Source organism: Podarcis tiliguerta (genome assembly GCF_965153285.1).
Source record: "Podarcis tiliguerta genome assembly, chromosome: 1".
NCBI lineage: Eukaryota > Metazoa > Chordata > Lepidosauria > Squamata > Lacertidae > Podarcis > Podarcis tiliguerta.
This window is the reverse complement of record NC_139534.1, coordinates 102,985,610-103,012,492: the sequence shown is the minus strand read 5'-3', so window position 1 is coordinate 103,012,492 and position 26,883 is coordinate 102,985,610. Positions and strand designations below refer to the sequence as shown.

The 26,883-nt window shown below is 41.3% G+C and overlaps 1 protein-coding gene across 4 annotated transcripts in view; it reads right to left on the bottom strand.

The window, feature by feature from the left end:
- MIPOL1 (mirror-image polydactyly 1) overlaps positions 1 to 26,883 on the bottom strand; it is a 191,607-nt gene that overhangs the window by 71,233 nt on the left and 93,491 nt on the right. For all 4 annotated transcript variants that reach the window (XM_083453028.1, XM_083453029.1, XM_083453030.1 and 1 more), the window contains one exon: positions 17,305 to 17,412. In XM_083453028.1, the coding sequence (XP_083309154.1) occupies positions 17,305 to 17,412 (108 nt within the window). The remainder of the gene's footprint in view (positions 1 to 17,304; positions 17,413 to 26,883) is intronic.

The following is a 26,883-nucleotide window of genomic DNA, read 5'->3' as shown; positions in this document are numbered from 1 at the left end:
TTGGTACATCTGTCTTTTTAGATATGATGATTTATGTGGAAACATTTCAACTTTGTTGTGTACCTTTTGATGTGTTTTATTTATTGTTTGTAGGGACGCGGGTGGCGCTGTGGGTAAAAGCCTCAGCGCCTAGGGCTTGCCGATCGAAAGGTCAGCGGTTCGAATCCCCGCAGCGGGGTGTGCTCCCGTTGTTCGGTCCCAGCGCCTGCCAACCTAGCAGTTTGAAAGCACTCTCGAGGTGCAAGTAGATAAATAGGGACCGCTTATTAGCGGGAAGGTAAACGGCGTTTCCGTGTGCGGCTCTGGCTCGCCAGAGCAGCGATGTCACACTGGCCACGTGACCCGGAAGTGTCTTCGGACAGCACTGGCCCTCGGCCTCTTTGAGTGAGATGGGCGCACAACCCTAGAGTCTGTCAAGACTGGCCTGTACGGGCAGGGGTACCTTTACCTTTACCTATTTATTGTTTATGACTACTTTCGTTATTTGTAATGTTGCACCTTCAGCATGGTTTTAATGATGGAAAAGCGACATGCAAATAAAATGACAATCGATTTTAGGACACATGTGACTGATTAAAAACATTTCCAAAAACAACAAACTATTTCAAGACACCTTCTATTTGAAGCTTTTTCTTTTGAACAGAAAATATATAGTCTTCTAATCTCTCTCATATCATCTAAAAAAACAAACTGTTAAAGGTTAATTCATGAAGTAGGTGCTCTACAGTACAGGATATCTTTCCCTACTGATTAAGGTTTTATGGTTAAGATATAAATACCTGTTTACCATATTTCCCTGTATTGGTTTCCATTTGAGTTATGAGGCATAATATCAGTCCTTTGACTGCTTAATGATCAACAGTCATGAGATATGACCAATCATACATTGCTCTATCTCATTCATTCAAGTGAGCAACTATTCTTTAACAACTCATTTAATCTCCTCATCCGAGTGATAACCATATCGCATTATTAGAGTAGAAGTGGTTCCTGCCAGACGGTAAGGAAACAGATTAAAAAGACGGCTGTGTTTAATTCGAGACATGCAGGAAATTGGAGTTATTTCCCATGACTTGAATAGAAACATGCAGCGGAAAGGCAAATAAAAATTTAACCAGGGCGGCATGTAGTATAGCCACTTGGCATGCTGGTCAACTGTAAATGTTGAGGAGAACTGTACTATTTCTCTGCTTCTCCACTTTTCTGAGCAGGTGAGAGAATGTGCACTAAGACACTCTTCACTGCTTGGCAAGATGTTTACTCATAATTACCTGGTAAGTTGGCACTTGTTAAATTGTCAACTATACAGTATTCACTTGATGAAAACCAGTAACTGAGAAAATACATCCAGGTTCTGATCTAACTAAGCTGTGATTCTCCAGATGTTGATTGGCTACAATTCTATTAATCCCTGACCATTAGCCATGGTGGCAGTTGTGGTACAGCAACATCTGTGGAGGGGTCAAAGGTTAGCTACACGTATTCTTGAGTGAAAAGCACAAGAGATATGAACTACACTTAGAAAGGAATAAACAAATGCACAAATATAGTATGGGGGCCGCCTAGCTTGATATCAGCACACACGAAAAGGATCTAAGGGTCTTAGTAGACCACGAACTTAACACGAATCAACTGTGTGATGCAGTAGCAGCAAAAAAAAGGGGAGAGGGGGGGAAGAGAGCAAATGCTATTCCAGGCTGCATCAACAGAAGTCTAGTGTCCAGATCAAGGGAAGTAATGGGACCCCTTTATTCTGCCCTGCTCAGACTCCATCTGCAGTATTGTGTCCAGTTCTGGGCGCCACAATTTAAGAAGGGTATTGACAAGCCGGAACACATGCAGAGGAGCGTGGCCAAGATGTTAAAGGGTCTGGAAACCAAGCCATGGTGACTTACCATTTTTTATCTGAGGGCCACATTCATCCTTGGCATTCATCTGGGGTCCCCATGCCAGTGGTGGGATTGGCCAAAAGTGGGTGTGCCACCTTCTCTCTCTCTCTCACGTTTTTCTATGCATGGAACACAAAGGGCATATATAGGCAGCCCACCCCTTCAGCTGATTGATACAGACCAACTGACATGGGGGCTATCACCCCCTCTCCAGCTTCCCAGTGATCAATCTGATGACCAGGGAGAAAGCAATGTGGATCCCCATCAGGGCACTCAGCTCTTTCAGCCCCATCACTAATTATACAGTACTTTACATTTCCCCTTTTTGATACAAAAATCAGTGGGGTCTTGGGCAGGGGACAGAATTCCTTGGGTGGCTACACTGACCCCCCACACTGGGGAGAACCACTCGTTACAAGCAAATGCATATTGATAATACAATGAGATGATACAGGTTGATACTCTTACTTTATATAAATTATTTCAAAAATAACATGGGTACATGCTTAAAATACACTGAGGATTAGTGAGGAAATATTTGGGCATGCTTATCAGGAAGCTTATCAGGAAGGGCTGGTCCACAGAAGACAATTTCCCCCAACAATTTCCCCTTTGGATATTATGGACTACAACTTGCCAATGGTTGGGGATGATGGGAATTGCAGTCTAAAACATCTGAATGACCCCAGGTTGGGAGCAGGTATCATCTCCATCTTCTCTTTTAGCGACGGTGCCAAAATTTGGAAATTGGGTTGGGAAATGATTCCCTCAGTTCAGAAAACATAAAGCAATTAGAAACTGAGTGCAAACTGTCCCTGAAGTTTGAGCCTGGCTCTTAATGGCTTTTCCAGGGACAACCCTCTCCCCAGCCCAACTTTCAAATTACCAGCTGTACACAAAAGTTCTTTCTTTTCTGAAGCAACAGTATTAGGATAACACCTTCATTAGGACCAGCTAAAATGCCACAAATGCCCAGATTGTAAATAAGATGTTTTTAAAAGCATACGTTGCTCGCATTTCAACTATTTGTTGGAAGGAATAAAAAACATTTAGCAAAAGTAAGATCAAAATATTTTGAAACAAGGGTCAAAAGTACGGTTAATGATTAGCTGTGTTAATGGACTGATTTCTGTCTCTCTCTTTTGGATTACAGAGGCAACTCAGCCATCAGGCAGGTCTATCTCCCCTCATTCTTTGGCCACTTCCAGCAGATTGAGAAAAGCTGGAGAGTAAACACAGGTGTTTTAAAACTGGAGCTGCTGTCATGGACAACCACAAACAGCCTTAACTCGACTGTGGCTATGCCTCTTTCCCGCCCTCTCTTTTTAAAAGGAGAGCTTAACAAGAAAATGTCAAATGTTTCACCTTTCAACACCTCAAAATAACTCAGAGCTTAAGGTATTGTCCAGGAAATCTCAAGCAAATAGTTCTTTTTCTAATTTTCTTTTCAAATGTAGCCAACTTCGAATTAGTCATGTATTTTTTGATATATTTTTTTACTAATTACTTTATTTGGAAGATAAGTTTCTTGGTTTCTTGGAAAGCGCTATAGTTATTACACACAAAGAGCATGATCCAGAGAATCAGCCGGCTAATTTACTGGATCCAGTGAAACTACTCGGTGACTTGTTTTTATAAACATCAGCCACCATGGTCATTCATACCCTTAAGTCGCTCCTTTACGCAAGCTCTGTTTGGAGCTGCCTTTAAAGACAGCTCGGAAACTTCCAAGTGGTTCTCCATGCAGCCTCTGCTTGGAACAGGACAACCCTCTGAAAAGCTGCTCTCCAGAGTAGAGTCCAAAGCAGCGCTAAAAGATGCAGATGGAAAGGGACAGTTGCAGATCAGTTTGGGCATACACAGCCACAATCTGTTTAATGACTGCTAAGCGAGATGTTTTGCTTCGAAATGGCAAAAACTGGACCTACTAAAGTAGCAACCATCTCCCATACTGTGCTATGGGCTCAAAAGACACAATGGGTAAATCAAGCTATGGAATCTGTATTATTTAGACAAGAGCGACTTACCCCAAAAGCTGCTTGATTTACCCGGAGAGTTGGGAAGCAGGTGGCACATTCGTAGACCTGGCTGGGCAACAACTTAAAGGGAAATTCGAGATCCTGCACTGGGATATGACATCTATAGTATGGGCACCAGTGTACTTAAAATATTTATTGTTAAGAAAACACCCCAACTAGTGTATTAGTGAGTAAAACATGAGAGCTGGCACAGGCAAGAGCAGGCATAGGCAAACTCGGCCCTCCAGATGTTTTGGGACTACAATTCCCATCTTCCCTGACCATCGGTCCTGTTAGCTAGGGATGATGGGAGTTGTAGTCCCAAAACATCTGGAGGGCCGAGTTTGCCTATGCCTGGGCAAGAGCCATTTGCCACTGCTACCACCTCCTTTGGTGCTGGCCAGCCCCAGCAGTAGGGTTGTGGATGCATGTTGTTTCATTAACCCTGGTGCTGCCAGCCAGGGGGTTGGATTGCCCCTAGGTACATTTTTGGTTGCCTCCATGAGAAATTGGCTCTCCTCCCCACTCCACCTTCTAGGTAATAACCTTTTCTTTTTTACTGATGTTTCATGAGGCAAGCAGCTTTCATTCAGTAATGTTTGTGTAGCCTTTTCTCTGACCCCCACATTTTTTAAAAAACCCCCTGCAATATTCTTTGTATATGTTCACGACAAATGATCAAGGAATAACTGGGATCTGCACAACAGTAACCCTATCAATGCAAATACAGTGGTACCTCATGTTATGGACGGGAGGTCCGTCTGTAACGTGAAATGCCTACAACTCGAAGCATTCCGATACTTCTGGGTTGCTGCGGGACGTAACGCGAAAAGACGCAACATGAGGCGGACGCAACATGAGGTATGACTGTAACAGCTTATAGTAGGCAGCCTTTTTGTCAGGATTGCAGGGGCAGGAAAAGATTAAACTACTACTTCTAGTCAGCTCCAAGACTGTTACTCAACCCCTATAGCCGTTATTTGAATTTCAAAAACTGTACATTACATGCAAAAATGCAACACATTCAATTCATGTTCAGTTTGGCTCTTTCTGCTTTGGTGTCCACAGGCTGACACGGCAATTCCAGTCTCCAGGCTGGTTCATCTTTGCCTGTATGGGTAGGCAAACTAAGGCCCGTGGGCTGGATCCGGCCCAATCACCTTCTAAATCCAGCCCACGGACGGTCCGGGAAGCAGTGTGTTTTTACACGAGTAGAATGTGCGCTTTTGTTTAAAATGCATCTCTGGGTTATTTGTGGGGCATAGGAATTCATTCATCCCCCCCCCCAAAAAAAATATAGTCCTGAGGGACACGGCCCACAGCTGAAAAAGTTTGCTGAGCCCTGCTGTATGCCTTTCATGGGCTACAGATGCCTCACAATATCAGATCCTCCAAGTGTTCTGTTTTCCAGGGGCATCCCTGATTTAGTGAAGCTGTCTCAGTTTCTGATTTGATCCTGGAATGTCCCATTTTTCCTTAGGATGTCCTTATTTTCATTGGAGACATGTTGGGAGGGTATAGAATTATCTGAACCCCGAGCCGTCTGAAGGCAATCGTGTAAAGGGAGGGTTTTTTAAAAAAATGTTTTATTATGTTTTTATATATGTTGGTAGCTGCTCAGGGCAACCTATTAAGATGTTCGGGGTATAAATAGCAAAAGTATCATTAAGGAATGGGACATCCCTATTTTCATCAGAGAAATGTTGGAGGGTATGCAGCATTGACCCTGACTGACCTTCATCTACGTTAGATGAAAATAAATAATGCTTCTTACATGCCTTCTTGTGATATGGGCAGAATAGGATCAAATCTATGAACTGCAGAGAGCTCTACCCTGGCTAAATCCAGATTCCAACTCTGGATCTGTGCAAATGGATTAACCCTGCCTTGCAGCCAGAAACCATTAATCCAAATCACTTGATGCAATCTTGAAACTGCTTGTTCTTTAGTAACCTAATTGCTTTTAATATGTTTGTTCTGGAATAAGTGATTTCTAAACCTGTGGCTTTTAGCATCACACAACTGCCCTTGAACAATGGAATATTCTTTCTCCATTTCCTTCCCACCATCCTTCCAACTCCTAAAGCATCTATTTATTTATTTTAAATTCAAACACAGATTATGTAACGAGTATTTGGTAAACCTGTGAATGTGTTTTCTGAATGTCAGTTTAGCATTATATATGTCTATCAAGCTAAATGAAATCAGACCACAATAGTACTATGGTTACTAGTGGCAGCAGCAGGTTGTTGCAAAAATAAATTTATAAGTTACAAAGTCAAACTAATTTTATTTCTAATAAATAAATCTCATCAAGTTTGCTTGTCTTCCTTATTTATTAATTACACGGAGCATATTAAATTTATGTGACTAATAAATCTGTAGTTTAATGCTGCATATAAGGGAGATATCAAAGTAAGCTATACTCACAAGAGACACAATAAGGCAATAGGTCTACTCAATGACAAAATTGGATATCATCCAATGTGATTTTGTGTATGCTTGAAATAATTTTTTTTTAAGTTTGCATGTCTTTCTTTCTTAGAAGTCCTTCATTTTAAAAACAACAAAACCCCCGCTTGTGCTTCTTACAGAAGTAATTCCAAGATGAAATTCCAGTTTGTGAAAAATGTTTTTTCTGGACTCACATCTGCTAAACTGCAGACTAGATTGAAGTCTGGGTTGCAAAGTCTTAAAGTTGTGTAGGTAGGAAGCTACAATGCTCGGACCTAAGTTGCTTCTGCCTCTACTGCAATGTCAACTTTGCCAGGCAAGTTTTTTAAGTACCGAAAGAGAGGAAACATGAAAGCTGATGTCATTTTCCTTTGAACATAAACAAAACCCAGCAAGAGCGTGAATCTATTTTTCTGAAGAAAAACTGAAAAAACAAAACTTTTGAGAGATGTAGACATTCCTCTCCAAGGTCATAGCTAATAAAACATTTGGAAGACGACATGACACAATTTAGGTTTAAAGGTTCACTTAACTTTGTTTTAATGTTTTGAATTTGACGGGCTCACGTGTCAAAAGATGTTTGCATCGTTTTGTGGTCTGACAATTGATCTGCAAGAATAGTTTTTAAGGAGCTTTTTTCTTTTTCTTTTTTTTGTTTCAGTTAAAATTAAAATCCATGCTGCCTAATCCTTGGAGTCAATCTGTAATTAAGGGGATTTCAAGAGAGACCATGCGCTGAATTAATGATAAAATTTAATATCTGTTTAATACTCTAACAAAAGAATGAAAACCAGGCAATACACAAAACACCATCACTTCAGTATTTGGTGTAAATTCGCACCAATACTTTCTCTAGGAATAATCAGATACTTGATGCTTAAGAACACATATTTTTTGTGACTGAACGTCTATTCAGTTTACAGCTAAGGCACTGATCCTAGGTACATTCAGGACACTTCCAGATCCTTAGTCTTTGACACGGCGATCATATGATGCAAAGGAGAACAGGGCTTTCAAGGTTCTTTAGAAAGAGAAATTTCAGCAGGTGCCATTTGCCATGAAGGTGTGAGGAAAGCAGCATCCACCAACATTTCTTCTCCCTCAGACTTCTTAGGTTGGGAGTGTTGTTCACCTGGAAGTGGCATGCTGCTCCTCTGCACATACCTGGCAGTTCAGATACTCCCCCCCCCCCTATTCTGTTTTGCGAGAGACTTTCTGTGTTTTCTGTAGTCTAACAACAATGCAAAGGATGTAAAAAATTCCCATCCACATTACAAACTCCTGAAAGTTCCTTCATAGTGTTGTTTGAGGAACTGGCCTTTCAGAAGCCATTGGACCACAACTCCCACGATCTTTAGCCATTGGCCATGTTAGGTAGGGCTAATGCAGGCACAGGCAAACCCGGTCCTCCAGACGTTTTGGGACTACAACTCCCATCATCCCTAGCTAACAGGACCAGTGGTCAAGGATGATGGGAATTGTAGTGTCAAAACATCTAGAGGGCCGAGTTTGCCTATGCCTGGGCTAATGGGAGTTAAACAACATCTTCAAGTATCTCAAGGGCTGTCACACAGAAGATGGAGCAAGCTTGTTTTCTCCTGCTGTGGAGGGGTATGTCTCGAACCAATGGCTTTGAGTGACAAGAAAGGAGAGTCCGACTAAACATCAGGAAGAACTTTCTAACAGGAAGACCTGTTCAACAGTGGAGCTATCTCCCTTGGGAGGCTGTGGACTCTTCTTCCTTGGAGGTTTTTAAGCAGGAGTCAGATGGCCATCTGTCATGGATGCTTTCATGGAGATTCTGGCATTGCAGGAGGTTAAATTAGGTGACTCTTCCAACTCTATGATTCTATGATCTGGAGGGGCAGATTCCTCATCCCTAACTGTACAGGTAATATTTTGTATGCTGTGGGATCCTATTGGTAATCTCACTTCCAAACTACCACCCACAGTATGTAGTTGCCTTGTATTTGGACTATTTGCCCATAAAGTCCAAGGTTGTCTACTTGGATAGGCAGCAGCTTTTGTCTGCATTACCAGACACTTGATCCTTTTGACTGGAGATACTTAGGAATTCAATCTGCCACTCATCTACGTTACCTATCTATAATAAGATAAAACATGCTGTAAGAGTAACCCCCCAAAAAACCCTGTAGCACACATACCTACAAAAGCAAGGGGGGGGGGGGCGAAGGATGTGCAATAACAGCATTTTAGCCCAAACTTGCATGCTGCCATTTGAGCAAAAATATTCACATCTATATATATTTTTAAATAACTGCATTCTTTCACTGAGTGAACTGGACCTGACTATACACAGGTCTATTCACATATCTGTCTATATACCATTTTGGACTTCATATATTTACAGCCTAATCCACATTTATATTAGACTGAGGTCTTTGAATTTAACACCTTTTCTTCATATGGATTCCTTTGGGTATTTAAAATCCAAATACATCAGGTTACTGGTTTGTGAACTGAGCTCATCTTAATTGTAAGTTTGGTTCTACAGTGTGAACTGACTAGGTTCATCCCAAGAAGTTATTACTGGCAGATTTTATAGGCAAGTGGTGTTCAGTTAATTCTGCTTTCAAACTGAACTATATTTAGTTTATCTGTAATGTTAACATTCTTCATGCCTTTTCTATTAGCTACATTTACATTTTTCTCCTTAATGGAAGGTAAGATTTTGAAATCACAACACTCCTAAGTGAATATTTAAATCAGTGGAGATTGAACTCTTAACGGGGAATGCCAGGCCATTGTATTTATCGCTATAAGAGAGGAGAAGAACTTCTCTGAGCTTATTGCTTCCTACTGAATAATTCATTTCTGTATAAGTATAATGAAATACTCAAATCAAAGTACATGCCAGGACTGAGCAATCAGGTTCTGCAAGGATGACACATCCTAATATAGTCTAGGCTGAAATCTCCAAGTATTTGTGCTGCTTTAATATCTTCCCCACAGTGGGACTGCGTTCAGCTTGACTTACTTGTGAGTAGTAGTCATGTTTAGTATTTGTGCCTAGCCCTTATGAAGGAACAACATGCAACAAGGAAGGAATTCTATCGCAGCATGCTGCACAGCTTATTGGCTTTCCAAATCACAGAGGGAATGTGGGATCTGCATAGTTGATTCATAGTTAAGCCTATTATGTACATGTGAGGATCCATTCTATGGGTGTGTTACAATTGCTTGTCTTGTACACTGAGACAACTAGAGTGACATTTACATTCTATTACACCTTTATCACCCGGTATTGGAGCAATAAGGGACAACCAAGTATTGGGCATAGCAGAATCTGCTGGCAGGTGACAGAAGACTTCAGATAAGGCCAGAGCCAATTTGGACCATAAAGAAGGCTGATCGCCGAAGAATTGATGCTTTTGAATTATGGTGCTGGAGGAGACTCCCATGGACTGCAAGAAGATCAAACCTATCCATTCTGAAGGAAATCAGCCCTGAGTGCTCACTGGAAGGACAGATCCTGAAGCTGAGGCTCCAGTACTTTGGCCACCTCATGAGAAGAGAAGACTCCCTGGAAAAAGACCCTGATGTTGGGAAAGATGGAGGGCACAAGGAGAAGGGGACGACAGAGGACGAGATGGTTGGACAGTGTTCTTGAAGCTACAAACATGAGTTTGACCAAACTGCGGGAGGCAGTGGAAGACAGGAGTGCCTGGCGTGCTCTGGTCCATGGGGTCACGAAGAGTCGGACACGACTAAACAACAACAACAATTTTTATGTCCAATGATAAATCCACAGCTCTTTGTGAAAATGAATCATGGACACCAGATTAAAAACCAGTAAAAGGCACAATATTCTTTAGGTGGTAGAAGAGAGGGGACATGAACATTGCCCTTCCGGCACAATTATGACTCTCGCTGGTTTAGTAAACCATCTGAACCAGAGTTTAGCTGTGTGATCTGCTCATCTCATGATCACAGTAGACCCTGGTTTACAAATTCCTGGAGCAGCACTGGAGCCACTTCCCCACAGTTTCTTCCTACGTGACACCAGTAATGACAATATGATAGAAGCACACGGATGGCGTGAATCATGGTGTGGTTTCTTCCCATGCAAATGATGCCTGGCTCCCAGAGAAGGGAGAGAGAGATAGCTCAGTTGGTAGAGCATGAGACTGTTGGTCTCAGGGTTGTGAATTCGAGCCCCATGTTGGGTAAAAGATTCCTGCATTGCAGGGAGTTGGACTAGATGGCCCTTGTGGTCCCTTCCAACTCTACACTTCTATGATTCTATGAAAAAACACTCACATGTCACTCTCCTCCTCTACAGTGTTCTGGAGACCATCTTGGCTGTGACTCCAGGAAGAACTGCTCCCTGCCTTGTAGGCCTATTCCCACCTGGCCTGGTGGGGGCAGGACACTGACTGACGCCAGCTACAGAGACTGACGCTACTAAATAGACTATCGGCTCGCGGTATTGTTTGGGGAGATTTGTTCCTCTTATTGATATCATTTTTTGGTATCTTTATTTTCAGCTCTTATTTAATGTGGAATTCTTCAAATTGGCTGTGCACTTTTTGATGTATTTTATTTATTGTTTCGACTACTTTTGTTGTATTTGTAATCATCTATTTCTCCCCCATGCTGTAAGCTGCCTTGAGCATGGTTTTAGCTACGGAAAGGCGGTATACAAATAAAATGATGCATGTAATGGGAAAGCATGGATGAAGCCACATGGAAGCTGCTCACATGCAATGTAGCATTATGTGTTCTGGGTCTGGGAATGGCTTCCTAGAAAGCAAATACTTTCAGGATAGATCCTTAGTTGGCTGCCAGCACTCAGCAGGACAACATAGCAATAAAGTTCTTACAAAAAGCAGCTGCCAGCAACAATGTGCGGGGAAGTATTTATTTCCAACTGTTCCAACACAGTTCAAAGCCACTGGAAATGAAGACTGATCTACACTGCTACTGGCGGGGTATGTTTTGTCACAGACACCTGGAGTTGGTTCATATGTAATGTCAAAGTTTGCCGTTATGTCTGAATCAGAGGTAGACCAATCTCATGGATGAAACTTTCAAGTATTAGATGGGACAAACTGACCAGTAGGTCTAACCAAGTACCCGTGAATACGCAACAGCAACATCCTACTTCTTGCGGGCTTTCATGACATGGAAGTTATTCTTGCTGAATTTTCACCTACTGTACAGCTAGAAACATTAGAGCCCTGCCAATAATTTATCTAGTGTGGATTGTAAAAGCAATAGATTTCTTCATTTAGTATTGCTCTCACTTCTGGCTCACATGCCTAATCACACCACCATACACTTATCAATTTCCTTATTGTTTCCTTTTTCCAGTGGGGGGACGGGACCCTAAATTCTGAACCAACGCTTAAATGTTAAAACTATTAAAAAGTTGCAAAAATAAAAAATTACAGATCTCCCTGCATTTGCAGGTGTTAGAATTCCCGCCTTGGATACTATTATGGTAGGGAGTTTGGTAAAAATAGTTTGCAAAACTATTTTTACAGATACATTTCTGATATCCTCATTGGTCACAGGACTGCAGTCAAGAAGATCCTTCAGATTAAGAATGAAAGAAAAGCTGAAAAGTGCAAACATGTATTATCTTTTGAGCCAAGGCTAGTTGGCAGCCTTGAGACTGCATTAAGGCCTCCCCTGCTTTTGTCTCATCTCTTGTGGGGAACTCGCTCATGACATCTACAAATTTTAAGCCACACAAAAGAAAGAGGCTATATCAGGTAAAGGGGCCCTGGTACAATTTTTTAGAAAACAGACGAGGCTTAGAAATATTTATATATGCTTTGCCCCACCTATGTCTCCTCAGTGTCTATTACAGACCGAAGGTGGAACGGCATTTTCAGATAAGGAGGTCATGCATGGGTCAGAGAAAGATCTTTCCTATTTAGAGCTTCCTAAGGCTTGCTTTTGGGGTGAAGGGTTTACGTAACCAGCGTTTATAAGATTTCACTAGAGCACAAACAACAATGTATCGTTATGCACTCAAGGTGAATGGGAAAATCTAATGGAGGCTTATTTTGACACTTGCCCTAAGAAGTACAGTTCACTATTGATACCTTTTTAAAGTGCCCCCCCCCTTAAAGTCCCAGTTATACTGCAGCTAATAACCACACACTATTAAGGCTGAAATCTTTCAAATACTGCAATCCTGTTGTTGTTTAGTTGTGTCCGACTCTTCATGACCCCATGGACCAGAGCACGCCAGGCACTCCTGTCTTCCACTGCCTCCCGCAGTTTGGTCAAACTCATGTTCGTACTGCAATCCTATACAGTGGTACCTCGGGTTAAGAACTTAATTCATTCTGGAGGTCCATTCTTAACCTGAAACTGTTTTTAACCTGAGGTACCACTTTCGCTAATGGGGCCTCCCGCTGACGCAAGCTTTCTGTTCTCATCCTGAAGCAAAGTTCTTAACCCGAGGTACTATTTCTGGGTTAGCGGAGTCTGTAACCTGAGGTGTCTGTAACCTGATGTGTCTGTAACCCGAGGTACCACTGTACATCCTTGGCTAGGTAGACGGAAGCTGCTTTAAATTCAACAGGACATGCTTCTGAGGAGACACAAGATTGTGCTGAAACACAGATCTGTCTTGAGAGTCCCTAGAGGGTCTGTTGTCATTCTATAAAACAATCCCACTTTAAAGGAAAGAGGATATTTAACAGTTCATCCGTGTCAATTTATATATGTATTTGACTTACATCCCAGGTTTAGGTTAACATCATGTCCCCCAAAGGAAAAGCCTTTTCATATGATTCCCACCCCCCATAAAATAAATTATATTGCTTGACAACAACTTACATTTCTGGTAGTGTGACATCTCTCTTTTGGCTACAAAATCAGTTACTTACAGCGATGCAGTAGTAAAAGCAAAGTTAAAGAGCTTGGAACGATCTTCTTGTCCCTACCCCACCTTCATTTTTAATTTTAAAATCTGAATGTTCTGTATAGTGTTGGAGAATCCCACACATCTAAAATGTTTGATTCGTGTTTCAAAAACAAACAAACCTGGGGCAGGACTAGAAACACCCCCCCAAAAAAACCTGCTGCTCCTATTCATTTGAAATGTTTTCCCGGACAATAGTATTATTCTGCATATATGAACTAAATAAGCTACGTATTATTAAACGTTTATATTAAACCCTGTCCCTTCAGGCCTCAATGTACACTGGGATTAACTCACCACTTAAATGTAATCTATTTTACTTCTGGAAATATTTTTTCCTTGACCAAATGTCTCCTTCTTTTAACCACAAAGAAAAAGGCTGCTGTGCTCTCAATCCTTTTGTCTTTGGTAACAAGCGAAAGAATACTCTTGCTAATATGTGCTTTCATCTCCAGTGAAACGGACACTTAGGCACACAATTAAAATTACTCATACAAATGAGTCAATAGTACTATTTGTGTAAAGAGAGCCACATATGTAAATATCATCCGAATCAAAATCTCACCGCACAAAGTAGCATGCCACTTCTAAAAAGCGTGTGAGTTTTTCTTTTTGGGAAGCGGGGAAATAGGCAAGAGGCAATTCCACTTGGCTAGTTAGCCCTGTGAAAGATTAGCCCTGTCTAATTCTTCTACTGTTGGCTTTCAGGCAGTATAGAATCTCTAGAAGTTGGGTCACATGAGGCATGTGGCCATTTTCAGACACCTCTATACAGTAGTCATTTGTGCAAAGTGAGATTTCTGATTTTCCATGATCTGCAAGGTACATTTGTCAGATTCAGAGATTGCAAGAATTGATGTTGCTGAAACCTCTGGGTTTCTATGCCGCAAATAATATCAATCTCATTAAGAATTGTAAGACGTCATCCTAATCAGTCTGTGTTGTACTATCTACGACAAACCTACAATATTTACTGCACATACCTGCTGTTGCTGGAAACATGGATGAAATAGATGAATCTCAAAGGAAACAATTAGGATAATTATATAAAGGGCAGTGTGGTGGCCCCTACCCTTTGGAACACCATCTTCTTATGTACCAGACAGGTGCCATTTCTATTAGGATTTCAGCACCTACACAAGACCTTCCTTTTCTCAATAAGCCTTTTAAGACCATATTTTATCCCAATCTTTATTTGCACATTTGAAATGGTTTTGATATATGAACCTGCTCTATGCTACATATGTTTCTACTGTTGATGTTTTCATTGCTGAATCACCTTGAGACATTTCATAGAAAGTGATTCATAAATGGGGTTAATTGAGAAATAGATAGCTGTAAAAATGTCTTCAACACAAGTCCACTTTTTAAAAGCCAATTACAATGTTTTAGCTTTACTGAAAAGAATATTTGTGGAGACAAATATTATGTATTGTAAACAGGACAATTTTGCCAAAGAGGAAAACTGTGTATTCCTCTCTGAATGACTCAACTGCCTTGCAGGAATACATGAAAACATTTACAGTGTGAAAATGCATAGGGTGGGTAACAACAACTACTTTGGCACATTAACTTCAAAGTATGAAACGTGACAACTCTGAGCAATGTTAGTTCAGTGTCGCAGGCACAAATATTCATTTCTAATGGAAGTTTAATAGCTCTGTGTGACTGGAATGATAAATGCTGGGCTTGGTGCAGATAATTAAACAATAACTAAGTAAAAAGCACCTTGGACATCCGAGGATGAATTAACATTTGATTTCACGTTAGCCTAATTTCCCCCCTCATCTAAGTGCTTTTTGAGCCTTCCCATGACACACAAACAAGGATTGGTTTTATATCTACTGTTTTGTGAAAATTCCACGTATTATGACTATACTTAGCTTCATGAGTTGCCACAAGTCCACTTGTTGATAGAGTCTAGGAATGGGCAAATCTGTTTTCTCTCAGGTTCTCATTTTTCCAATCTTAAGTTGGAGAACCTTTTTTTTAAGTCCTCATGAAAATCTACTAGCATTTTATTGTGAATTCCTCCTAATATATACATTGTATACAATTTTGCAAAGCAATCTACTATTGCACATTTTTGCACGTGTGTTTTTGTGTGCATTATTTTTCCTAATATATGCATTTAATGCACACATTACCCAAGTATATGCATTTTTGAACACACTGTTTGGCCAGTGAACTGCACCAGAAAATTTGGAGAGGTGCAAATTTCAGAGGATGGCTGCATTTCGGATTAGATATTGCTTTGGAAAGTGTGAATTGGGCAGTTTCGCTTTTAAATAGAATGGGGTTCGGTTTTCTTCTCCATCCCTAATGGGGACAAATGTTTTCACATTTCAGAACTAATCAATATAGACAACAGAAATGTTGATCCTCATGCCAACTTAACAAGAAGAAAGGTGGGAAATGAGAACAAGTTTAAAGTAATAAAACAACTGTAGGCTCCAGACAAAGATCTCTCTTTTCTTTTCATTATACATGTTGGGATGATGTAGAAATATATGTCTCATGAGCCCCGCAGTGCTGCTGGGATCAGGTTTGAGAACAGGCTCCGATGGGGGTGGAGAAGGTTGAACAGAAGGTGGCAGCAACTGAACTGGAGTTTGAATTGGAGTATGAAGCCTTGCTGCTCAGAACCAGGCCCCACCTTCACAGATGGGATCAGACCCACCCACTCCAACCAAGTGTATGCTTGCAACCCCAATATTCCTACAAGGTGAGAGAGTCTTGCATGTGAGCTCACCACACCTTGTCTTGGCAGGAAAACTCGTTGGGACATCTTCCAGGCTTCTGTCCAATTCTGAACTTCTTGCCCTGCTCCTGAATCATGACTCCTGCCTGCTGTGAGCCTTTACCATCACTTGCCTGAAGTAAGAGCCTCTGTCTGCATGCATTGGCTTGGTGCAAGGACAACATGGATTTTTAAAAAAACATTATTTGAATCTGTTTTCTCCTTTTGGTTCCTAAGAGGGTGCCTTATGAGGAACGGCTAAGGGAGCTGGGCATGTTTAGCCTAGAGAAGAGGAGGTTAAGGGGTGATATGATAGCCATGTTCAAATATATAAAAGGATGTCACATAGAGGAGGGAGAAAGGTTGTTTTCTGCTGCTCCAGAGAAGCGGACAGGGAGCAATGGATCCAAACTACAAGAAAGAAAATTCCACCTAAACATTAGGAAGAACTTCCTGACAGTAAGAGCTGTTCGACAGTGGAATTTGCTGCCAAGGAGTGTGGTGGAGTCTCCTTCTTTGGAGGTCTTTAAGCAGAGGCTTGACAACCATATGTCAGGAGTGCTCTGATGGTGTTTCCTGCTTGGCAGGGGGTTGGACTCGATGGCCCTTGTGGTCTCTTCCAATTCTATGATTCTATGGTCTAGCAAGGAAATGCAGTGTCAACATAAGATGCCCTTTCTAAAGCTAAAGTATCATTTCCTCAAATATTCCGACTTTGCTGCCTTTTATCTTTCTCTTCTTTCCTTCTCTCTTCCTCCTGCTCCTTTTTATCTCTTTCTCCCTTTTATCCTTTCTGACAAGACTTCCCCCGCTGAAACTGGAAAGAGGACTCACAAGCTACCCTTTTGCAAACATCAGTATCAACTATGTGGTCACTACTAGGATAGGTCAACAATCTTATTAATACAGCACACACTACCTGAAGCATATCAAACAGACATTCTTTAGAAATATTCATTTTGTACAGTTACCGCTGGGCAAACAGCGACAATTTCCCCCCAAACACTATAGAGCTAGAATACTGCCAGAAGCGAACCGGTGTGAATTGAACGTTAGTTACCATAACACAGCCTGTCAATTTGGAGAATATGTTGTTTTTATTTTGTTGTGCTCACAGGCGCACACACACTACTAAATAATACCATAACAGAAGGGTGCTGTATCTGTGTTTAAAGAAGGGGTTGTTGGCAAACAGCGAAGCTCACTTCTGCCGAAATGTACACAACTGATATATGCAGCACAGAAAGCTGGCACCCAGGGCTTACAACCTTAATTTGCCTGCAAGAAGGAATGGAGATTTACCTTCAGAGCACGTTCTTGATTGTTTTCAGCAGTCAGATGTCTCGTGTTGTTTGCAGAAGTCTGGTTCTGCTCTTTCATATGATGAAGCTCCTGCTCCAGCAGTTTGCACTGCAACGAGGGAAGAATCCCATTAAGTGAAGGAGCTGGGACAGATCTTTTCTCCTCCAGCAAGCCAAATGAATTAATGCAAATAAAACATATTATTATATTATATTATATTATATTATATTATATTATATTATATTATTATTGCATTGATTTAAACTTCACATTTAAACATGTTGTGATCTAGCATATGAGATAGCACAGATCTTGGTTTATTCATTCTCTCACGGTATAATTACTCACAGACAAAAATGCAAATTCCCATGACTAACACAACATATCTGAAAGATGGCATATAAATTATTGAGAAAAAATAATATTCTAAGTCAGAATGAGAAGCAATTTTGGTATTAAATAGCTACAGAGAGAGAGAGAGAGAGAGAGAGAGAGAGAGGGACTTGTCTACATTCTGACTTAGATGATTTTATATACGGGAAAGTAAAGCTGTCATGTAAAATGTTGAATTGGAAGTTACATCCACAAATGTTATGCATTGCTTATTAAAAATAATGTGAAACAAAACAGATTATACACTGCACACCCTATCTCATGCCAGTTAAAGATACAGCTATAAACATCATGTGTTTGCATTAATAATTAGAGTTTAGTACTAAGCAGCAGAATTGTTAATTATTTGTGCGACAGGGAGCATGCTTCAAAGAATTAAACAACTAAGACATAGCCCAACATATTGGATGGGCATCTAACCAACTTTCCAGAAGGTCATGAGGTGCAATTCCTAGTTATCCTGGCTTAAGGGTAAAATGGTGGTTTGGAGGGCAAAATAAAGACAAAAGAATTCAAGACCAAAGAACCATAAGGTGTATAAGGGAGGCTGGAGAACAATCACAAAACATAAAAGGGAACCTCTGAAAGCATGGAGATCTGTAACATAAACACTCTAAAGTCAACTGTATACCAGAAAATGTTAAGAAAAGTAAGAAAATGATAACATTTGAACACTCAGCAGTGTGAAACTTGACAACTGAAAAACACATTTCCTGAAATGTGCCCCAAACTTTGGGAGAATTCATTTTGGAGTGCAATATTGCTAACAGATACAGTGGTATCTCGGGTTACATACGCTTCAGGTTACAGATGCTTCAGGTTACAGACTCTGCTAACCCAGAAATAGTGCTTCAGGTTAAGAACTTTGCTTCAGGATGAGAACAGAAATCGTGCGGCGGCGGCACGGCAGCAGCAGGAGGCCCCATTAGCTAAATTGGTGCTTTAGGTTAAGAACAGTTTCAGGTTAAGTCCGGACCTCTGGAACGGATTAAGTACTTAACCTGAGGTACCACTGTACATGGGGAAAATCCCAACAATGTACCAATGGGCATAACAAAACTTCCTTTTTTTTTGGTATAGCCCTCACAACCTCCTGGGTGGGTGGGTGGGTGTGGTGGGGTGTAAACAGAAGAGAGGAAAGGTAAGGCTCATTCGCACAAACAAAATACTACAGTTGGATACCACCCATGGGGTATGTTATTGCAGAGAGATTTTACATACATATATTAATCTCTGAATAAGCACAAATGTCTTTCTCCAATGAATAACAAAGTTACAATATTAATAAAATTGCAATATAAGCAATTCCTGAAGAGAACAGGTACAGAATGCCAATAAGAAAGAACAGATTTTTGTGGAAAATAAGACATTTTCCATATTGAACTATTTATTCTCATAAGCAACATCCAGATGTGCAGACTGGCTAGAGTCCAATCTACAGTAGCAAATGCTTAGGTCCTACTAAAATCAATGAAATTTAAATATGTTTAAGAGTGAAATGAACTCGAACAATTATAGCTTTCATTTAATATTAGTTTAATGCTCCTCAAGATGTTAGCTGGATTGATGCAACTGGAGTGATCAGTAAGAAAACTTGTCTATGCAAATATATAGAAGATTCAGGTTGATAGGATAGGCATAATTGGAAAACAAAAGTCCTTTAATGTTAGCTTGAACCTGGTATCAACATCACCAAGCAGCTTTCCTTATTGTGACAGAAGTATATTATAAACATCTAACATGCATTCTGGAGGAGTTCCGGTGCTGTTTATTTCTTTAGATTAGAAATAAGAAAACCTTGCCTAATCCCAGAAGTAGGATTTGGAAGGTGAATCTCACTTTCTTCCTCACACAATCCAGAGAACAACTAACCTCTGGAGAAAATAAGCTATGCTTTTATATCTCGGCACCAGGATTTCACTGTATTTGAAAGAGAAAGTAGTTGATAGATGCAGAAAATAACGGGTTGCATCCGATTTAGTCATCTGATTCACTTTCCCTCTGTCTTCTCCCCTCCCAATTTTTATGGAGTTTTCCCCAATCCCATGGAGCAGATTTGGGGATGGAGTTGTGGGGTACATGAAGGGAGGAGAGGAGACGAAAGGGAGAGGAAGTTCCACTGCACAAGCAGAAACCCTTGTATGGATGATGCTGTTGGAAACAAGCTCTTGTCTTTGTACTCAGGTTGGGAGCAGACGACATAAAGTAGTGTACATGTACAATAATAATAATAATAATTTTTAATTATACCCTGCCCTCCCCAGCCAAGACCGGGATCAGGGTGGCTAACACCAGGTATAAAAACAATTGATTAAAACACAACTTAAAAACAAGATTAAAATGCAACATTAAAATACAGCCTCATTTCAGACAAACTCAAATCAAAACTTTTTGGGGATGAAAGCGTCAAATCTTCACCAAGGCCAACTATCCAGACTGGTCCTACGGGGGCCAGAAAAAAAGCCAGGGAAATCCCCAAATAGGAGTTCCATCACAGAAGGAGAAAGGAAAGAGGGAGAGGGGATCAAGTTGATTCCAAGTCAAAGGCTAGGTGGAACAACTCTGTCTTACAGGCCCTGCGGAAAGAAATCAGATCCTGCAGGGCCCTGGTCTCATGAGGCAGAGTGTTCCACCAGGCCGGGGCCAGTGTTGAAAAGGCCCTGGCTCTGGTTGAGGCTAATCTGACTTCCTTAGGGCCCGGGACCTCTAGGGTGTTGCTGTTTATGGACCTTAAGGTCCTCCGTGGGGCATACCGGGAGAGGCGGTCCGGTAGGTACGAGGGTCCTAGGCCGTGAAGGAATTTCAGAACTGTAAAATAGTTAAGAGATTGAGTCTGCAGTCCTCCATACGCTCAGGCCCAATTCAGTTCCACGTTGCTTCCTTCCTTCCCCATTCTCTACCTGGGGAGTATTCTGGGGTTGGGCAGGGGAGAGAAGTGGAAGAGCATCTGCTTTGCTTGCAGAATGCCTTGAATTCAATCCGTCATCTCCAGGTAGGTCTGGGAATTTCTGGAGGCTGAAACCCTGGAGACACATTGCCAGTCAGTGTAGACAATATGGAGGAAGATAGAGTAACAGTCTGAGGCAGTTTCCTATGAAGCTTCCTATTGTGTCTGTAGGATTCCCATGGCATTGACCGCCTTCATCTATTGCCAGCATTCTTCCAGTGGCTTGCATGGAGGGGAGCCTGGATTGACCCTCTATTTGGCCCAAGGTCCCATCAAATCTAGTGGGACTCAAGACTAAGCCTGCGCAGTTTGAGGCCAAAGGTGAAGGAGACAAGTTATGTTTACTGATAGTGAGATTACTAAACAGGAAGCATTTATTCAGTGTACCGAGCAGCCAATTTCAAAGCTTGTTTTTATCGATGATCTTTTGATCCTAGCTTATTTTTTAACTTATTTTAATAGTGTACATCCTCCTTTAAAAAAAGTCAAAAATCAAAACTGAAACTCGGTTGACATGTTGGAATAAAACTCCATGTTCCAGACAAAGGTGGTTTAACAGATTTCAAAACTGTTTTATTATTCTGTTCTTCTCTTTATTTTCTTTTGAAAGATCTGCACATGAGGACAGTTTCCGATCCAAAGATTCCTCAAGGAAAGCAAGCAGTTTTCACTGTGATTTTTTTTAAAAATAAAAAACACACAGTCTCCCCCTTGTCCCAAATTCATCATGATTGCTTGAGAGGCAAATATCTCACCACTTGGATGCTACACAACTCCTTCCTTTGCAGACAAAAATAATATCAAACTCTTCCAGTCAAAACACAAACCAACCTTTGGTGTCAATGTGAGTTATGTACTTTGAGCAGCAGATGTTTGGAAACACTTGTATTTATCTAAATTGATTTTATCCTTCTCTTTTCCATTTAAAAGAATTAGTTTCTTCTTCCACTAAATGATGGTCTAGATAGATTTATTTAATTATTCCATAATTCTGAATTATTATTATTTTTTCATTTTAAAAAACTGTGAAGCCTTTCCTCTACACTTCTGGCAAGCGGTCAACAAGAGTGTTTAACTGATTATTTTTACAATGCCCAGCCGTTTTAAACCTCCTGGATTTCAGAAGAGTGAAAAAAAGAAAGAAAAAGAGCTTTGGTAGAGGTCAGACCCCAGGAACATCTGCATTTTTAGGGGGAAAAAATTATTTGATTAGGAAAAGAAACATTTAACATTTCAACTTGGGGGAAAATGCAATGCAGCTCTAACATCTTGCCAATCAGAAGCCATAAAAGGTTTGATTAAACACTACTTGTCTCACTGCTGTAATCCAGTCTGAGCTTGAAGCTGTCATGAACTCAAAGATAACTCTGTATATTTGTCTTGCTCCTAATAAATATCAGTTTATGCATAACAGGAAGAAGAAATGTGGAATGCAAAATTCTGTTAAACCATGTTGGGGTGTGTGTGAGTGTGATTTCAGATGCAACTCTTGAGGAGCACAAATCCCACTCAATTTAATTTGATTTGCATGAAGGTTACTGGAGCTTATGATCTTATTAGGGCATCTGGCTGAAAACCCAGCCAGATGGGCGGGGTACAAACAATAAATTATTATTACTACTACTACTACTACTACTTTTAGGCAAAATGCTACTAAATAAAGTTACCATGGAACAATGAGTACATTAGGAACCAAACTGAAACAAAGAATGCATGCTATTATCATTATTTGCGAAATTTGTATACAGTGGTACCTCGGGTTATATACGCTTCAGGTTACATACGCTTCAGGTTACAGACTCCGCTAACCCAGAAATAGTGCTTCAGGTTAAGAACTTTGCTTCAGGATGAGAACAGAAATCGTGCTCCGGTGGTGCGGCAGCAGCAGGAGGCCCCATTAGCTAAAGTGGTGCTTCAGGTTAAGTATGGACCTCCGGAACGAATTAAGTACTTAACCTGAGGTACCAGTGTACTGCCCTTCACTCATAGATCTCAAGGTAGTTCACAACATACGACTATCAATCATATCTCCTCTGACTTGTCCAATGTTTTTTTGAAAATTAAATTTTGTGACGGCAGTTGGCAGATCTGTTGAGGAAGGGCAGTGGAAAAGATGTGGTTTGCATGCTGCCAATTTCAAGGTTCATTCCCAGGTAGGGCTGGAAAAACTCCTGGAGAGCTAGTCAGCATGAACCAATGGGATGGGCCTTCAAACATGTCACCAGTATTTAGAGACCTTAGAAGGAACTAGTCCAATCTAAGACACATGGGAGTCATTTCTGATGGGAGAAAAACAAGGACCACCATTTCAGGTTTTACATAGGTGCCCTGCTTTTGTAAATTACTGGATTAATTTATTACCAGTTGTCCTACAAAGTTCTGCGGACTGGTTCGAGCAGGCATGTACACAACAGTCCCTTATAACCAATCAACACCCAATGACTCTCAGGCAAATGTCTGAGGGAAATGAGCATCATGCTCACAGAACAAGCCATTCCTATTCAGCAGACTTTTTGTATCAGCTCTGTTGCTTCACCTGGCACAGGCACAGGCAAACTCGGCCCTCCAGACGTTTTGGGACCACAATTCCCATCATCCCTGACCACTGGTCCTGTTAGCTAGGGGTGATGGGAGTTGTAGTTCCAAAACATCTGGAGGGCCGAGTTTGCCTATGCCTGAGCTACCAGTTCTAAAGTATAAGATGAGGATGTAATTTTGCATCCAGTGAAATCAAACTGTTGAAAAGCGTATTGGCTAAGAACCGATTGTGCCCTGCATGACTCAAAACGCTCTTTGGTTCACACCACTTGCTCCTCCCAATTTCTGCTGATTTCTGTCCTCTTGCTGGAGCCCCCACCCCCAATTCCATTCAGATGGATCTCCCAACCTTCAGCAGCAATCGTGTGGAGAACAGATAGCAAAGACGCATTCCCTCAGCAAATCCAGGCCATTACATTGGAGTCGACAGTGGTCTGGTTCACACATAAGCCGAACTATGGCTTAGTATGAATGAGCAAGCTTGCTAGGACATGGCAAGAATATTGCGGCCACTCTGCTTCTTCCTTGCTCCTGCCGCACCACCAGGAGCTAAATTGTGGTTTGGCTTAGCCTTCTGTGCAAACCTGGGCTCACGATTTATCTTGCTCCAAACAAACCATGAGCTATAAATCCAGTTTTGTTTTTGACGTAGTGCTCACGGTTTGTTTGAGAGAGACAAACCACAAGCCCAATTTCACACATAACACTAAACCAAACCATGGCTAGCTTTCTGGTTTGTGGAGGCCGCAGGAGCAGGGCAGGAACAAAGCAGACACAGTTTTGTACCTGCGCACCAGATTTCCTGCTGTGGGTTAAACCACAGAGCCCAGGACTTGCCGATCAGAAGGTCGGCGGTTCAAATCCCCGCGACGGGGTGATCTCCCGTTGCTCGGACCCGCTCCTGCCAACCTAGCAGTTCAAAAGCACGTCAAAGTGCAAGTAGATAAATAGGTACCGCTCCGGCGGGAAGGTAAACAGCGTTTCCATGTGTTGCTCTGGTTCGCCAGAAGAGGCATAGTCATGCTGGCCACATGACCCAGAAGCTGTACGCCGGCTCCCTCGGCCAATAAAGCGAGATGAGCACCGCAACCCCAGAGTCGGTCATGAGTGGACCTAATGGTCAGGGGTCCCTTTACCTTTTTACATACCCAAGTTCACATATATACCTAAATATACTGAAGTCAGTATATTTCACTTCCTTACGCTGAATCAATAGTTATGGCACTTTCAAAAGACAGATAATTCTGTGCTATTTCTGGAAAACCACAAGAGTATGAATTGCCACCCTGGAATTCTGGAGCGACAAAAATTACTTGGTTGTAATAGATAACACATTTGCGCATATTTTCATTTATTCATTTTTATTTTTATTTTAAACTTGTTTCTCCCCCCTGCCCCCGATTTTTCTCGGCCTTCTCTCCTATTTCCAGGAAACTTCTTTCAGCAGAACAAAATTCTAATTGCTTTTTAATCTGGATCAGACATTTGTGTGCGATTCCACACTTGACTTAAAAAATTTAATTTACTCAGCCTGCCGGATTTATTTATTTATTTATTTTTAAATGCGCCTTATATATAAATAAGAGGCTTCTGTTTTACACAGAGGCTCGATTATTCATTCAATTTTCTAATTTCATGCCTCTTATTCCAATAAATTATTTATAAACAAAGCATGTAAGATGATAAATAGTACTCAAGGTAGTAGATTAGTATGCTCAAGCACACTTTACAAACCTGAGATAATGCACCTTTGTCCAGTTGTTCAAACAATAGGCAACCACTGCAGTACAATGGGCTTAAAAAGGTTCAGAGTGCTGATTTGTACATGCCAGAAGTATGAACGTTCCCAGCAATTCCTATTAGTGCAGCACACAAAGATGGTGCGTTCATTTCCCGCAAACAACTAGATGAGTACAAGTTGTCGGCTGGTAAAGGATCTCGCTTGAAAAAGGCCAAGGTTCTGACGACAGTAGATATAGTGGAATTTGTACAACGAATTATTTTGTGTATGTCTCAGGCATTTGGAAATAACAAATGGCAATAGTGTCATTACTACTATTATTTATTTATATATATATTAATTTACATCAATCGCAACAGCACGAGCTTCAACACACTCCCTCTGAGGGAGCTGCATTGTTCATATTTGATCTTCACCGCAATTTCAACGTAGTCCCCAAAGAACCCCCAAACAACAAAGATTGCTAGGAAAAGCGAGTGCCCCCAATTGGGCATGATGAGGCCAGATCTTGTATCTTGAGTCAGAAGCCAGCAGAACCTGCAAGTGAGGAGAAGACAATGTGGGGTGTGTGTGTCTGTTGAACACTTAGGAAGTCATGTGCCCACTCAGGGTGGTGCCCTCAGAATGTGGTGCCCACCAGGGTTTTCTGGACTACAGCTGGTTGTCCAACTTCCCCAATCCCTGTCAACCTCACGCCACATGGACATGAACTGGTATGAGATGATTAGGAGTTGTAGTGCAACAAATGGGAGTCACCAGGCTGACTACCTCAGAACCACATAATTAGGAGCGCTCGCACTCGCAGCTCTCTGCCCCTACCTGGCTCACTCACTCTCTCTCACTGCAGATCCGAGCCGCCGGGTCGCCGCCCATTGTGGAGGGGAGGGTGCCAGGCGTGCGATGCGGAGAAAGAGCGAGGGACTATCTGGGGGAGGGACAGTGCAGCGGGGGGGGGCAAATTACTTGCCTTGCCCCGGGTTAGGGGGCGCAAATTACTTGCCTTGCCCCGGGTGCTGACAACCCACGCTACACCACTGACTGGGAGTCAGCAAAGGAGGTATTCCCAGCACAGCAATCAAACAACACCAAGATCCAATCTAGGACCAGGATTATTTTTTGCCAAATGTACAAACCAAATTAGTTCTAGTGTGGATGGGAAGGGGTCTGTACATTATTTATAAACACTAAATATTATTGATATGATAATATATCCATTGGCAACTCATATGAGCCTATTTTCAGGGTAAACGTTCAGTTTTGGGAATGTCGAATGAATAATAAATAGAGTGTCATAAGAGCGCGTGTAACACAGCCTTTCTAAAGTCCCAACCCAAATATCTAGGATAAGGGGACAGAGTGGCACGTGTTACATAGCTCAATTGGTTCTGAGCATGGAAAAAGTATACTGCTTTTCTGTAACTTAGAGCAAACATTTTTTTGTCCAATGATTCCTCAGCAGTGAAATAAAAGAAACTTCGGTTATTGCAGAAGGAGCAGTGAAGAGAGGCAGTCTTTTTGCATAACTGTAGCTCTTGCTTGGTTGGATGCCACCAATTTAAGTTGACAGACAGGAAAACAAAATTCTGTAAACAAACTGTCATTCTAATGAGCTGGTTTTCAAATAAGCTTCAATGGATTTTCTTGAAATCCATATGCAAACAAGAATATTGCCTAAATGTTAAGTTGGCAGTTATAACACAAAAGGACAGGAATGTTTCTCGTCCTTTGCAAAATACCGACACATTAGTTCAAGAAACAAATATTGTGGATCACTGTGCCATAGTCACTACCAAATCATTTATTAATCTTTTCGTTCAGTTATTACTTTTCCAGATCAGGAGTTTGCAGGTGACTTCATATTTGTTTGCCTTTTTTACATATTGAACTCTCAGTTGAGTTGTAAACTGCTTAAGTATCTCTTCTTGCTGGCCTTGTTGTCTGATGCATATTCTTTAAATTC